Raw genomic sequence first — 12,050 nt, 5'->3', positions numbered from 1 at the left:
AGAGGCAGAAGCTAACTAGAGCCCCAGTCCAGATTCTTCCCCAGAAGCTACACTACCCCAGAAAAGGTAAGGAGAACCAAACAAGCCTACAGCACAGATGCAAGCGAGCTGTCCCAGGAGAATGCTGTTCGGTGAACAGATAGTAGCAGAACGCAAGGTCTCCACACTTGATTTAGACAGGCCCAGTGGCCAGTGCTGCCACCATCTGAGAAGAGGTCCCACTTGCTGCAGCCAAGTCTCCAGTCAAGATGACACACCACTGTCACTGCACAAGATAACTTAATCAATCTACAGTTAGGACTAAAGAGATATTCTGTTAAAAGCAAAAAAGGGAGTCAACACTTGCACAAGAAGACCACCACAGCTTCCTTAAGGATGAGTTTCTGGTTAATTTACACAACAGTAACAGAATCACTTCACTTCAGTAGCAACTGGCAAAGAAATTATTCCACTTAGAGGTTTTAATTAAAAAATACTAAGTCAGGCAAACATGCAAATTTAGAATATAAACAAGTGCAAGGCCTGATTATTCTGAAATAATCATCAGCTGGAGATGGACCCGAAGACACTCAACAGAATTAATTGCTGAGATGGGAGAGCCCAGAGATGATGGGCAGACTGACCCCGTGTATATGAAGAGCCAAGTGAGCAGAGAGCAGGCCAAGCTCACCCCCAGGTCAGGGCGCACACGGAACTAAGCCCTGTGCTGTTTGCATTAGGAGGAAATGCCCAGAACACATGAAGCCACTGATGGAGACAGAAGCTTTTAAGGAAACGCAGGGAGGGAATGGAATTGTTAACAGACAACACACGGCACATGTTCAAAAGTAAGCAAGAATTGGGTCTCTGTAAGGTTTTAATGCTCAGTTTTCACAAACACAAGTTTCTACCCAATTTTACAACACACAATAAAACGTTCTAGTCCTTAAAATGTGCATTATTCAACTATTCCTTGTATTCTTTTCCAATCTTTTAAAATCACCAAGAGTTTCTAGCTAAGTAATACTCTACTGTATTTACATTTGAATTGCATGTCTTAAGAACAAACGAAATCCATGATATTTTGGTTAACTCAGTGTATTTATAAAATGAAAAGTTCTATCAAAATACTTTTCACTGGAAAAATAAATAGAACAGACAATGGATCTACCAAAGTTCACATTCACATTGGCAGATGTCAGTGTGGGACAGTTCATGACAAGCACAATTTGCCCTTATTCCCCCAGAGCTGATCAGCTTCCAAGCTAACTGTTAAATTATTTTACTGAGATTTCATCATGTTGGTATCTGGCTCATTCCACATCATCTTCAGCCAAGCTCTGAGCACTTACAATTCTCTGGAATAAAAAAAAAAAAAAAGAAAATTAATTTTGAGAAGTATCTTAGCTTCAACTTAAATTGCTCTTCATATTCAAAGAACCAATACTTGCTAAAATTCTCCCATTTTGACATAGATCCCATACTTCATATTACTGTCTCAGAAGACCAGCTGGGCATGGTTACACATACCTTGAACCTCAGCACTAGAGATGTGAGCAGAGGGAGAGGGGATCAGACTGTTGGTGGTGGGAAGGGAGGGAGTGTGATCTTACAAGCGTTAGTTCCATATGAAAATTCAAGCACATGGCACAATGCTGTTCATTCATGAGAGCCCTTACTAAGCTGTCTATGTGTCATAATTTGCCTTTCCAGCCTACAACCATCAGAGAGGGAATACTGCATGCCAAAATTAACATCCACCAAAATCTGTGTATAACTTACAAGCTTTGTTCTCAACACAGCTTCCCTGTACTGGAAGCTCGGGTACCAGTGATGGTTTGTACATGCTTGGCCCAGAGAGTAGCACTATTAGGAGGTGTGGCCTTGTTGGAGTAGGTCTGTCACTGTGGAGGTGGGCTTTAAGACCCTCATCCTAGCTCCCTGAAAGCCAGCCCGTGTCTGCCTGGTTCCTTCCATGTTCCTGCCTTGATAACATCTGAACCTGCAAGTTAGGCCAAATTAAATGATACCTAAGAGTTGTCTTGGCCATGGTATCTGTTCACAGCAATAAAACCCGAAGACAGTACAACTCTCTCACTGGATCAGTTCCCAAACTGAGCAAGTAACAACTAACTCCCAGCTCTTTACTGCACATAGTTAGTTCTCTTTCCAATTCTGTCACACAGTCAGGTGACTCCTAGTCATATATAGCCACAGCAGCCAAATAATCTGTTCTTATTCCTAGAATTTTGATTATAGCAACACAGTATAGACAAAGTCAGCTATCCCTTCAACAGCACATAGCATCAACTGAGGCATGAACAGAACGGAACCATTTTAATCTAACGTTAAAAGATTTAGTTCAGGCTGGAGAGATAGTTCAGAGGTTAAGAGCACTGATTGCTCTTCTAGAAGTCCTGAGTTCAATTCCCAGCAACCACATGGTACCTCACAACCATCTGTGATGAGATCTGGTGCCCTCTTCTGGCATGCAGGCATATATGCAAGTTCTTGGTTTTCTAAGTCTTCCTCAAATCTTTGGGGGGAATTTGATTTTCCCCCCATGCCTCTTCCAATCTAGCTGAGCTAAAAACTAGTATGAAGGGAGCTGGGCAGTGGTGGTGCACACCTTTAATCCCAGCACTTGGGAGGCAGAGCAGGAGGATTTCTGAGTTTAAGGCCAGCCTGGTCTGCAGAGTGAGTTCCAGGACAGCCAGAGCTACAGAGAAACCCTGTCTAGAAAAACCAAAAAAAAAAAAAAAAAAAAAAAAAAAAAAAAAAAAAAAAAAAAACAGTTGAAGGAGCTAGGAATATGACTCAGTAGTAAAGCTTTTGCCTAACCCAAGTAAGACAGAATACCATGAAGGAAAAAAAAAAAAAAAAAAAAAACCCAACAAGTTACTAAAAAGAGAACTTGTCACTATGCTATTTCTTAACCATATCATACTGAAAATCGGCACAAGAAGTAGCCATTCTGAAATTCATTTTGAACTCCTCAGAAAGAATTCACTGTAGTGAATGTTTAGCCAATTTGTACCTAATGTTTTGAGACAAGATCTCATTAAGCAGCCCGGGCTTAGTGATCTGAGTGATGGGAAACAGCACAGAACTCAAAGCCCACAGCAAGAAAAAGTGGCAGACAGTACCAAGCCTGACACAGAGAAACCAGGACGGTCCAGGCTACGACGTCTTGACATCTGTAGCCCCTGCTAGGTCATCTAAGTAGCTGAACAGGCCGAATTTGGGGGACTATACAAGCTGATTTTGTGTGTCAACTTGACACAGGTTGGAGTTATCACAGAAAGAGGAATTTTAGGTGAGGAAATGCCTCCATGAGATCCAGCTGTAAGGCATTTTCTCAATTAGTGATCAAGGGTGGGAGGCCCCACTGTGGGTGGAGCCATCCTTGGGCTGGTAGTCTTGGGTTATATAAGAGCAAGCTGAGCAAGCCAGGGGTAGCAGCCAGTAGCATCCCTCTATGGCCTCTGCATCAGCTCCTGCTTCCTGACTTACTTGAGTTCCAGTCCTGACTTCCTTTGGCGATCAACAGCAATGTGGAAATGTAAGCTGAATAAACCCTTTCCGTCCCTACTTGTTTCTTGGTCATGATGTTTGTGCAGGAATAAAAACCCTAAGACAGGGACTCAAACATAAAAATCTTATGGTTGACACAGCACTTACACTTCTGATTCACATCTGACACAGCAGACCTTCGGTTAGTTCACAATGTATCACAGAACTGGCATATCCAATATTACATGCTCTGCAAACTTAGCCCAAAGCATGGAGTTCTTAATTCTTGTGTTACTCTGAAGCACTTCACCTCCTTACCTGACTAATGGTTGGAAGCTTGGTCAGAAGCATCTGGAACACTGGTGGTGGAAGAGTCTGCTGTAACACTTGCAGCAGCTGCTGAGGCTGTCCACACACAGCAATGGCATTCGTCAGGTGGTCCACACCCTTCTCATAGTCACCTGCCAGACACACAACTGCATGTTATCTGAAGCCATCAAGATGTTGTCACCAAGTAATTGGGCCTAGCCCAAATCACTAGCAAGTAAAAAATTGGTACAGAAATTTCCTTGTACCCACGAAAATAAGCACACATCACCAACTGACAGCTGTGCAAAGACTGAGGCACCAGCATCTATGGCTTGCTTTCACAGCCTGTCAAGCATGGTCAGAAATAGCCAAACCTCTGCTATCAATGTGGGAATTACGTCTATCCCATTAAACAAATCAGACGTCATTGGACTGTCATCTGGGTTTAGACAGCCCTTACATACATGCCCAGTCCCTTCCCTGGGCTACCAAGAAGGTGTGATGCCCACAGAAGAACATGCTGAGGGCCAGGCACTGATGCAGAAGACACTAGGTCTCTGCTGAACCTGCACTGGCAATAATCATCTTTTCTGCTGAACTGACAGTGCTGATGTTGCAGCTGCTTCTGAGAACACTCAATGACTGGCCCTCTGTAGGGCATCTTGGAAAAGCTTCCTGACTGGTGTTTATTTCCTGCACTTAACATTTTCTGATTAGTTTTCCTCCTCAATTGCTCTTAATCTAGGAAAAGCTTGGAAACTAAGAAAGTCTGCTAGTTATTTGAATGCAAGAACTACCTGACTCTTGGTGAAACCAACTGAACTCAACAAGACACTTTCTCTTAGAAAAGAAAAATAAATAAGCTGGGGCCAGTGAGGTGGCCCAGAAGTAAAGGTGCTTGCTATGCAGGCTTGCATACCTTAGTTCAATCCCCAGACTCCCATAAAGGTGGAAGAGAAGTGTTTTCGAGATGTCCTCTAACCTCCACACACTTATGAAATGTGCACACATATCCCACATACAATTTTTAATTTTTAAAGTTTATGTACTTTGGTGTTTTGCCTGCATTTATGTCTGTGTGAGAATGTTGAATGCCCTAGAACAAAAGTTACAGACAGCTGTGAGCCACCATGTGGCTGCTGGGAATTGACCCTGGGTTCTTCAAAAGCAGCTAGTGCTCTAACCACTGAACCATCTTTCCTCATGAAATTAACAGAATATACAGTATATATGAAGTTCAACTCCATCTGAACCTACTGAGAAAAAAAACCCGAGAATAACACAATGACAAATTTTTCCTTGTTTCTTGAGACAGGTTTCTCTGTGTAGCCCTAGCTGGCCTTGAACTCAGAAATCCACCTGCCTCTGCCTCAAGTGCTGAGTTTAAAGGCATATGCCACCACTGCCCAGAGATACAATTCCAACTTTATTAATGATAGCAACAACTTCAAAACTACTTTTGAGATAAAAACTAATAAACAATGGGACCATTCTATTGCCTGAAACAAAATGCTGCCCAATTCTAGAACAAAAATATAAAACAAAACCACCTTTCAATACAAGTGACTGACTAAACGAGGCCCCAAGTAGGTATTTAAATTCTGGACCACATAACTGATCAGATCTGAAGAGCTAGCAATACCTGGTGTGGTGGCTAATATTGGCTGTCAACTTAGTTATATTTGAAAGTAACTAAAACCCAAGCAACTGAGTGTGTCTATGAGGTGTTTTTCTTGGTTGGACTTTTTTGGCCAGAGAGCACCTCCAAATCCAGGCCATACCTTCTCGAGACCACCCACAACAAAAACAGAGTTGTGCTTTTCTGTCTGCTTGCCCTCACACTCACTGGCAAGTTCATCTATCCCAAGCCACCCCTTTGATGGTGTTAGAACACACTTCCTTAGGAGTTCAGTGCTGACTGAAATTGGAAGTGCCACAGTTCTCTAGGACCTCCAGCACCAGTGTGTGAATTGAAAAGCTACCAGATCTTTGGCCTTTCTGTTCCCTGACTAGGTAAATTAACTTTGTTTTAGGCTTATTAGCCAACTCCTTCCTACACCCCTGGAAAAACCTGGACTAGGTGAGTGAACCCTCTCCTGATTTCACTCAACTGTTACCTTATCTTCCACATCCTATCATAGAACAAGTAACTCTAAAACTCACTTAAATCACAAAGCCTGACCACAGCAACCCAGTTTGTCTTTCTGGAGCCAGCCTCAGTCTAAAGGACCCAAAAACCCACCTTTAGTGTTTATCCCGAAATGACTATTACCTTGTGCTAATAACTCTTCACCAAGCTGTATCTCTTCAAGGAAGAATTTCTGAACAGCTTCAGCATCTTTTAAATCAGGTAACTGAAAATGGAACATACAGAAATTAAGTTGAAGACACATACATACAAAATAAAGAAAACCACTAAAAATAAAATCAGTTCATTCTAAGAACAAAACTCCTAAATCAAGAAAACCTAAAGAAAGCTAAAGCGTAAAATATCTATAATCTATACAAGCCTTTATATTACCTACACATCTGTATCATCTATATAATGCTACTTTTTTTGCCATTATAGACTATTAAACTATTATCCATCCATTCTTTTAACAATATTTCACACAGATGTACTTTTGTTGGTGGGGTTTGGGGCTGAACCTAGGGCCCCTTGCATACTAGAATAGCACTCTTCCACTAAGCTGTATTTACCAGTCCTCTTTTTGACTGGATCTTATAGGCTGGCCTGGGTACAGCTCAGAGGTACAGAGCTTGCCTAGCACATGCAAACCCCATTTCTACCTCTAAAATTCTAAATAATATGCCTCCTGTCAGACTCATAGGCATACAGATCCTAAGCTATCATATCCCACATCGTGGAAAGGCAGTCTGGACATACTGGAAAGCATAGTTGTCCTGGCTTCAGTTCACTAGAACCATATCCCACCAGCTATGCTTGTCACTAAACTTGCTCAAAATAGCAAAATGTGTGGCATTTATCAATACCATTTCACTTGCCTGAGTGTGCTTTTAAAATAACTATTAGTGATCCAATAGTTCATCTACAAATCCTGAGTGTCAGCAAGAGGGAAAGTTGACATGTACAATGACTAACTAGCATTTGCTTACTTACAAATGATATAATAATATTTTTAATCAAGTAGATAAAATTATAAACTCAGGACCCATGAAAGAAAAAAAATAAAAATATATATTCCGGAGGTTACAATTTTTTTAAAAAATTTGTCAGAACCTGATATAATTCTAATTCATAGGTAAAAACATTAGAGATATTTGGGACTAAACATACATGGTTCTTTTTGCTACTGAAGACAGTCCACTATGTTGCCCAGGATGCCCCCAGCAGAGCTTCTCAAACTAGGATTAAAGGCGTGGATCTTTTAAATGTTACTGTTGGAAGAAGGAAAATCCAACTGAATTCTATATTTTTTTCTAAGCCATAGCTGAGAACTTTAACTCTTGGTGTCCATCTCTGGAGACCCTCGTCTTGCTGCTTACCCAGCTAACATACTTGCTGTTACCACCACCAAAGAAAATTACAGGAAGGAGGCCCAGAGAGCATCTACACACAAAAATACAAGACTATTTTTATTACCTTGGAAAGCCCAGCTCTCTCCTTAGCAAGCTTCTGTTTCTTTCTTCCTACAAGAAAAATAAAATAAAAATTTGTCTATCATCATAAGGATCAAGTCATCTAATTGCTGCAACCATCATTAAGTCCACAAAAGATTTTGCCTGCAGAATCCCTCCCAGCGTCCCTGGTGGTGAACTGATGTTCCTAGATAGGAGCTTTCTCTTTTCTTCTACATCCTCAGGTCCAGCACATCACAAGACAGAGTGCCCCAACAGCTGCACAGCAGAACAAAGCTCCCTTTCCAAATAAAATTAAGCCATTATTACTGAAATATACAGATTCTAGCTTTACTATTAAAAAAAAAAAACTATCCCTTCTTAAGCCAAGTGGTTCTATAAAAGTAAAATATTTGACCAGTTCTGTGACTCAGGCTGGCTTATAACTCCAACAGCATAGGCTCCTGACTGCTGGATCCTGATCCTGCAGCTCCAGTTCCCAAGTGCAGGGATTACAGGCAGGCAACTCATCCCAGGAGTATTTACACATTTGCCCAAGAGAAGGGCAAGAGGTTGAGCACCAAAATGCATTCTGAAAATTGTTACCTACAGGCTGGTTAGTTAAAAAATGGCCTCAGTGCTCTGTAAACTTATGCCCTAAAGAAGAGTTGTTAGCTTATGGGGATCACCTGCCAGGTTTGTATCCAATGCCTTACACTTACACTAGATCCTGATCCTCAATAAAACTTATCTAATAATAGTGCCTGTAATTACGAAGCTTCTAGCACACTTGTGAGTTAAGAGATGTAAAACGTGGTACAAGTGCCTAGGCTCATATTCTGCCATTTTTGCATTCTACAGCTAAATACCCAATACCTAGAAAGTAATAATTACTCAATACTATGACCTAGACAACAACCAGGTGGTATAAGTGAAGGGCATTCTCCCTATTTAAGCAAGAAAACTTAACTCTCCAAGATCAGTCTTGCCAAGAAAAGCAAAAGCCATCACCAGGCAAAACATCTCTGAAAGCCTTAAGTATTCTATGACTCTTGAGTCAACTAGTGACTGAAGGACCTGTCGGCAACACTTAAAATGTATGCAATGGATAGCTCAAGCAGCTTGACTCTGGACTCCCTGTCTTCCGTCTATCCATATCACCCAGACATCATTCAGATGAAAACCATCTCACAAAGCAAAACTGTGTAATAAGCAATGAAAAATATAATGTGCTAAACCAGAATTTTGAGAAAATAAAGGGCAATGAACCTAATTTCCACAACCATCTAACTAATGCAGTGCATGCACGTAGAAGATAAGATCCTTACTGTGTTTCATTTTTGGCAAATGGATTAGAGTTCTGCCTTCAGTTTCATAAAACTATCTCTGTAATAAAGGCACAAATGGTAACAGGCTGAATGAAGTCACACATTGAATTAGCAAAGTCAGGCCTTGGTTATGTGTTGATTGATATTAGTCTAACACTTGTAAATCTACCAAGTTTAACTATATGCATTAAACAAAAAAAATAAAACTGTAAGCCAGGTGAATGCCTTTAATCTCAGCACATGAGAAGCAGACACAGGGGGAATCTGGGTTCAAGAACAGCCAGGATTGGAGATCTTGTCTCAGAACAATACATAAGTATGCAAAGTCTAAGGTCAGAACCATGCCAAACCTAAGCCATTATTTACAGTAAGTCATGTACTTAATGAATTCTTTAGGGAAGGATCTCTGTGTGCACTATAAATGAAGGGCACCTGCGGTGGGAGTAGTAGCTATTTAGAAACCTCAGATGAAGCCTTAACACCAATGGAGGTGGGGTGGGGGTAATGATCACCCACTTACAGAAGTCAAGTCTGAGTTAAGACATATAACCTAATTTCAAATCCTTAAATCCATTTTCATTAACAAACAAAATGACTTAGAAAACTGTCCTTTTATCACAGATATACATGTACATCAAATAACTTAAATTAAAATTACTCTTAAGGATCACTCTACCGACCACAGTTTAGAGACCATGAATGTACTGCTACTTGGTAGCAAAACTTAGCCAAAACAAACACTTCTAGCACTTGTTAATTACTGCTGTCAGCAACTGTACCAAGGACTCTTGAAGTGTGGCTTCACCTCTGCCTTGTCACTGCTGCAGTTAGTAATTCACTGAAATCAACTGGTTCTGACTAACAGAAAGAGATAGATAGGCTGCAGAAGGCCAAGGATTCAATCACAGGAAGGGCAAAAAGGAAATGCTGGAAAGATTATTTTGAAAAGAACAACCCTAGCAGGGTGTGATGGCCACGCCTTTAATCCTACCATTTGGGAGGCAGAAGCAGGTTTATCTGAGTTCCAGGCCAGAAAGGTCTACAGAGAGCCTGTCTCAAAATTAAAACAAAACAACTATGATTTTCCTCAAACAACTTATGGTTTCTACAACCAAAAAACACTTTCTCAAGATTTACAACAAGGCTTTCCAAAGGAATCAGCCTGCTTAGCTGTCTCCAAATGTGTAGACCCACAGCCCCAACCCACTGAGCAGACTTGTGGGCCCAAGAGTCACACTTCACAGCCCGCATTTATAGTCTTCAAGGACTTATCCCACCAAACCAACAAGAGACAGCTTGTACAGTTAACATTTTTAGTAAATGCTGATAGTCGGTAAGCAATCTGGTCCCCAACACGCAATCTGTAAAGCCAAGCAGCATTCTTTGCGTTACTCTACCTAGCCAAGGAACAAACCCGCATTCTCTGTATCTTCCCACATGATTTAAATAGTGTGGCTATTTGGGGCCCACAGGCTCAAAAAAAAAGAGCTGGAAGTCCTATAGTAAGTTACAGGATGTACGTCTAACTTATTAGTCTCCAACCATATATAACTATGAAAGAGTCAAAAATGATTTAGAAATACTAGAGAATGGAATTTTTGGCTTACCCCCCCCCCCCGGGGGAAGCCAGATTATTCCAATAAATGTGCTTTCAAACTATCTACTGAAAATGGGGGGAGAGGGTGTCTCTTGAAATTCTCGGGCAGATCACAGTCCATGATTTCCCAAGGTGTGTCAAGATTTCCCTCCGGTAAACTTCTTAAAGATGTCGCAGGTATGAAATAAGACTGAGCCACGTGAGGAGCGCAGCCCTTTGGACTCCCCCGCACTTTGTCTAGCATTCACTCATATCTTGGAAGCACCAGAGCAAAGCCACCAAGAGGGTTTAAGAATGCAAGGATAACACTGCACTGTGCTAGTGCTAGGGCAGCACCGTCAAAGGGTTTGCAGAACTTCGGAGTTGGCGCCCGTCTGAAAAGCTAGCAAAGGAAGGCACCAAGAGTTCGAAGCCGACCTACTAATTACAGCAAGCCCCTGACGTAAAAGCACATAGAGAATGATTGTTTTCAACGATGAATGTCGTAGGGAAAGGCTCGTGCTTGTTATTACAGCACTAGGCTGAAGCGGGGGGAGGGGTGGCTGCCACGAGGTTGAGGCTAGCGTGGGCTAGTCTATCAGGCCAGCTTATTCAGGACCCTGTTTCCAACACGCACACACGCCGTTTAAATTGAATGGGGGAACTGAGCTGGGCGAGGTGGAACGCTGAGGCTGGAGGATTACCACCATAGCCTGAACTAAAGACCCGTTTCTCCCCACCCCAAAAATTACAGAGCGGGGAAGGCAAAAAGTGCTACCCCTCCCCCAGATTAGTATGCATTCCACCACCAGCAAGATGGAGCCAGGTCGCCTCCAAGATGGAGGCCCGCGGGAACAGACGGGACCCTGGCCGCCGCGCGCGACGCTGGGGAGCACTCGGGAGCGCGCAGGCCTGAAGGGAACCGGAGACCCGCGAGGCCCACTCACGTTCTCGAAGCCTGTTCTTGAAGTTGGGGTCACTCCGCCTTTTGCGGTCGAAGTAGATGCAGTACCCGATGAAGAGGGCACCGCACACGCCCGCGGCGATGGCGCTGTTCCGGCCCACCATCTTCGCTCGACTGGGGCGTGTGCCGGGCTGCGGCAGCCCGCCTGGCAGCGGTTAGCTCCGACCGATCGGAGCACACCGGCCGCTCGCAGCGCAGCCGTCTGTCTCCAATCCAGACGGAAAAGGCCGAACGCTAGGACTTCCGGTGCGCGAGGACCCCGGGGAGTCCTCGGCAGGGCGTCCGCGGCTGTGCCTGCGCGGGAGCGCCTGATGCGCACGCGCAGACGACCCAGTCTGCGCGGCGGAGACACCATGCTGGGGGCGGGGCATGCACTGCGGAGGGGTTTGTGCGTCATCCTACGACTTATGGGTTGGCGGCGGCACGTGTTTGTGGCGCGGTGAGTCAGACGCCTCAAAACTGCTGCCCTTGCCTATGAAAGACGAAGGTGGGAGCCAGCTGAGAATAGCATCTCATCTCACTGTGTCCTTCAGGAAACCTGTGACTTGAAGTGCATGCTTTTGATTTTTTGATTTTGAGATAGGCTCTCCCCGTGTAGAATAGTAGGGTCTGGAACTTTGCTGTGTAGTCTGCCCTTGCCTCAAACCTGCAATCATTCTGCCTTATCCTCTGAGCGGAGATATTAAAGGAAGACCTGAACCGCCTGACCTGGCAGTACTTGCTTTGTAAATTGGGTTGTAACTGAGCTTAGACACAGTGATTGACTTCAAAATAATTTTATGATGTAGCCCTGTCATATGTT

General features: G+C 43.1%; 1 protein-coding gene and 1 non-coding gene across 2 annotated transcripts; both read right to left on the bottom strand.

Annotated features, from left to right (window-relative positions):
- Window positions 1–838: 838 nt before the first annotated feature.
- On the bottom strand, window positions 839–11,479 carry Tomm20 (translocase of outer mitochondrial membrane 20). Its single transcript, XM_052166457.1, has 5 exons — window positions 11,232–11,479; window positions 7,406–7,452; window positions 6,074–6,155; window positions 3,811–3,953; window positions 839–1,337 (listed from the first exon to the last, which is right to left on the bottom strand). Exons 1-5 carry the CDS (start codon window positions 11,350–11,352, stop codon window positions 1,293–1,295), a joined length of 438 nt encoding a protein of 145 aa, XP_052022417.1. The 5' UTR covers window positions 11,353–11,479; the 3' UTR covers window positions 839–1,292.
- On the bottom strand, window positions 10,472–10,605 carry LOC127672241 (small nucleolar RNA SNORA14). Its single transcript, XR_007974899.1, has one exon. It is a non-coding gene; the product is annotated as a small nucleolar RNA SNORA14 (small nucleolar RNA).
- Window positions 11,480–12,050: the final 571 nt, after the last annotated feature.

Source organism: Apodemus sylvaticus, chromosome 21, assembly GCF_947179515.1.
Source record: "Apodemus sylvaticus chromosome 21, mApoSyl1.1, whole genome shotgun sequence".
In the NCBI taxonomy this organism is placed as follows: domain Eukaryota; kingdom Metazoa; phylum Chordata; class Mammalia; order Rodentia; family Muridae; genus Apodemus; species Apodemus sylvaticus.
The sequence above is the reverse complement of the archived record's forward strand: the minus strand, read 5'-3'. Positions and strand labels throughout refer to the sequence as shown.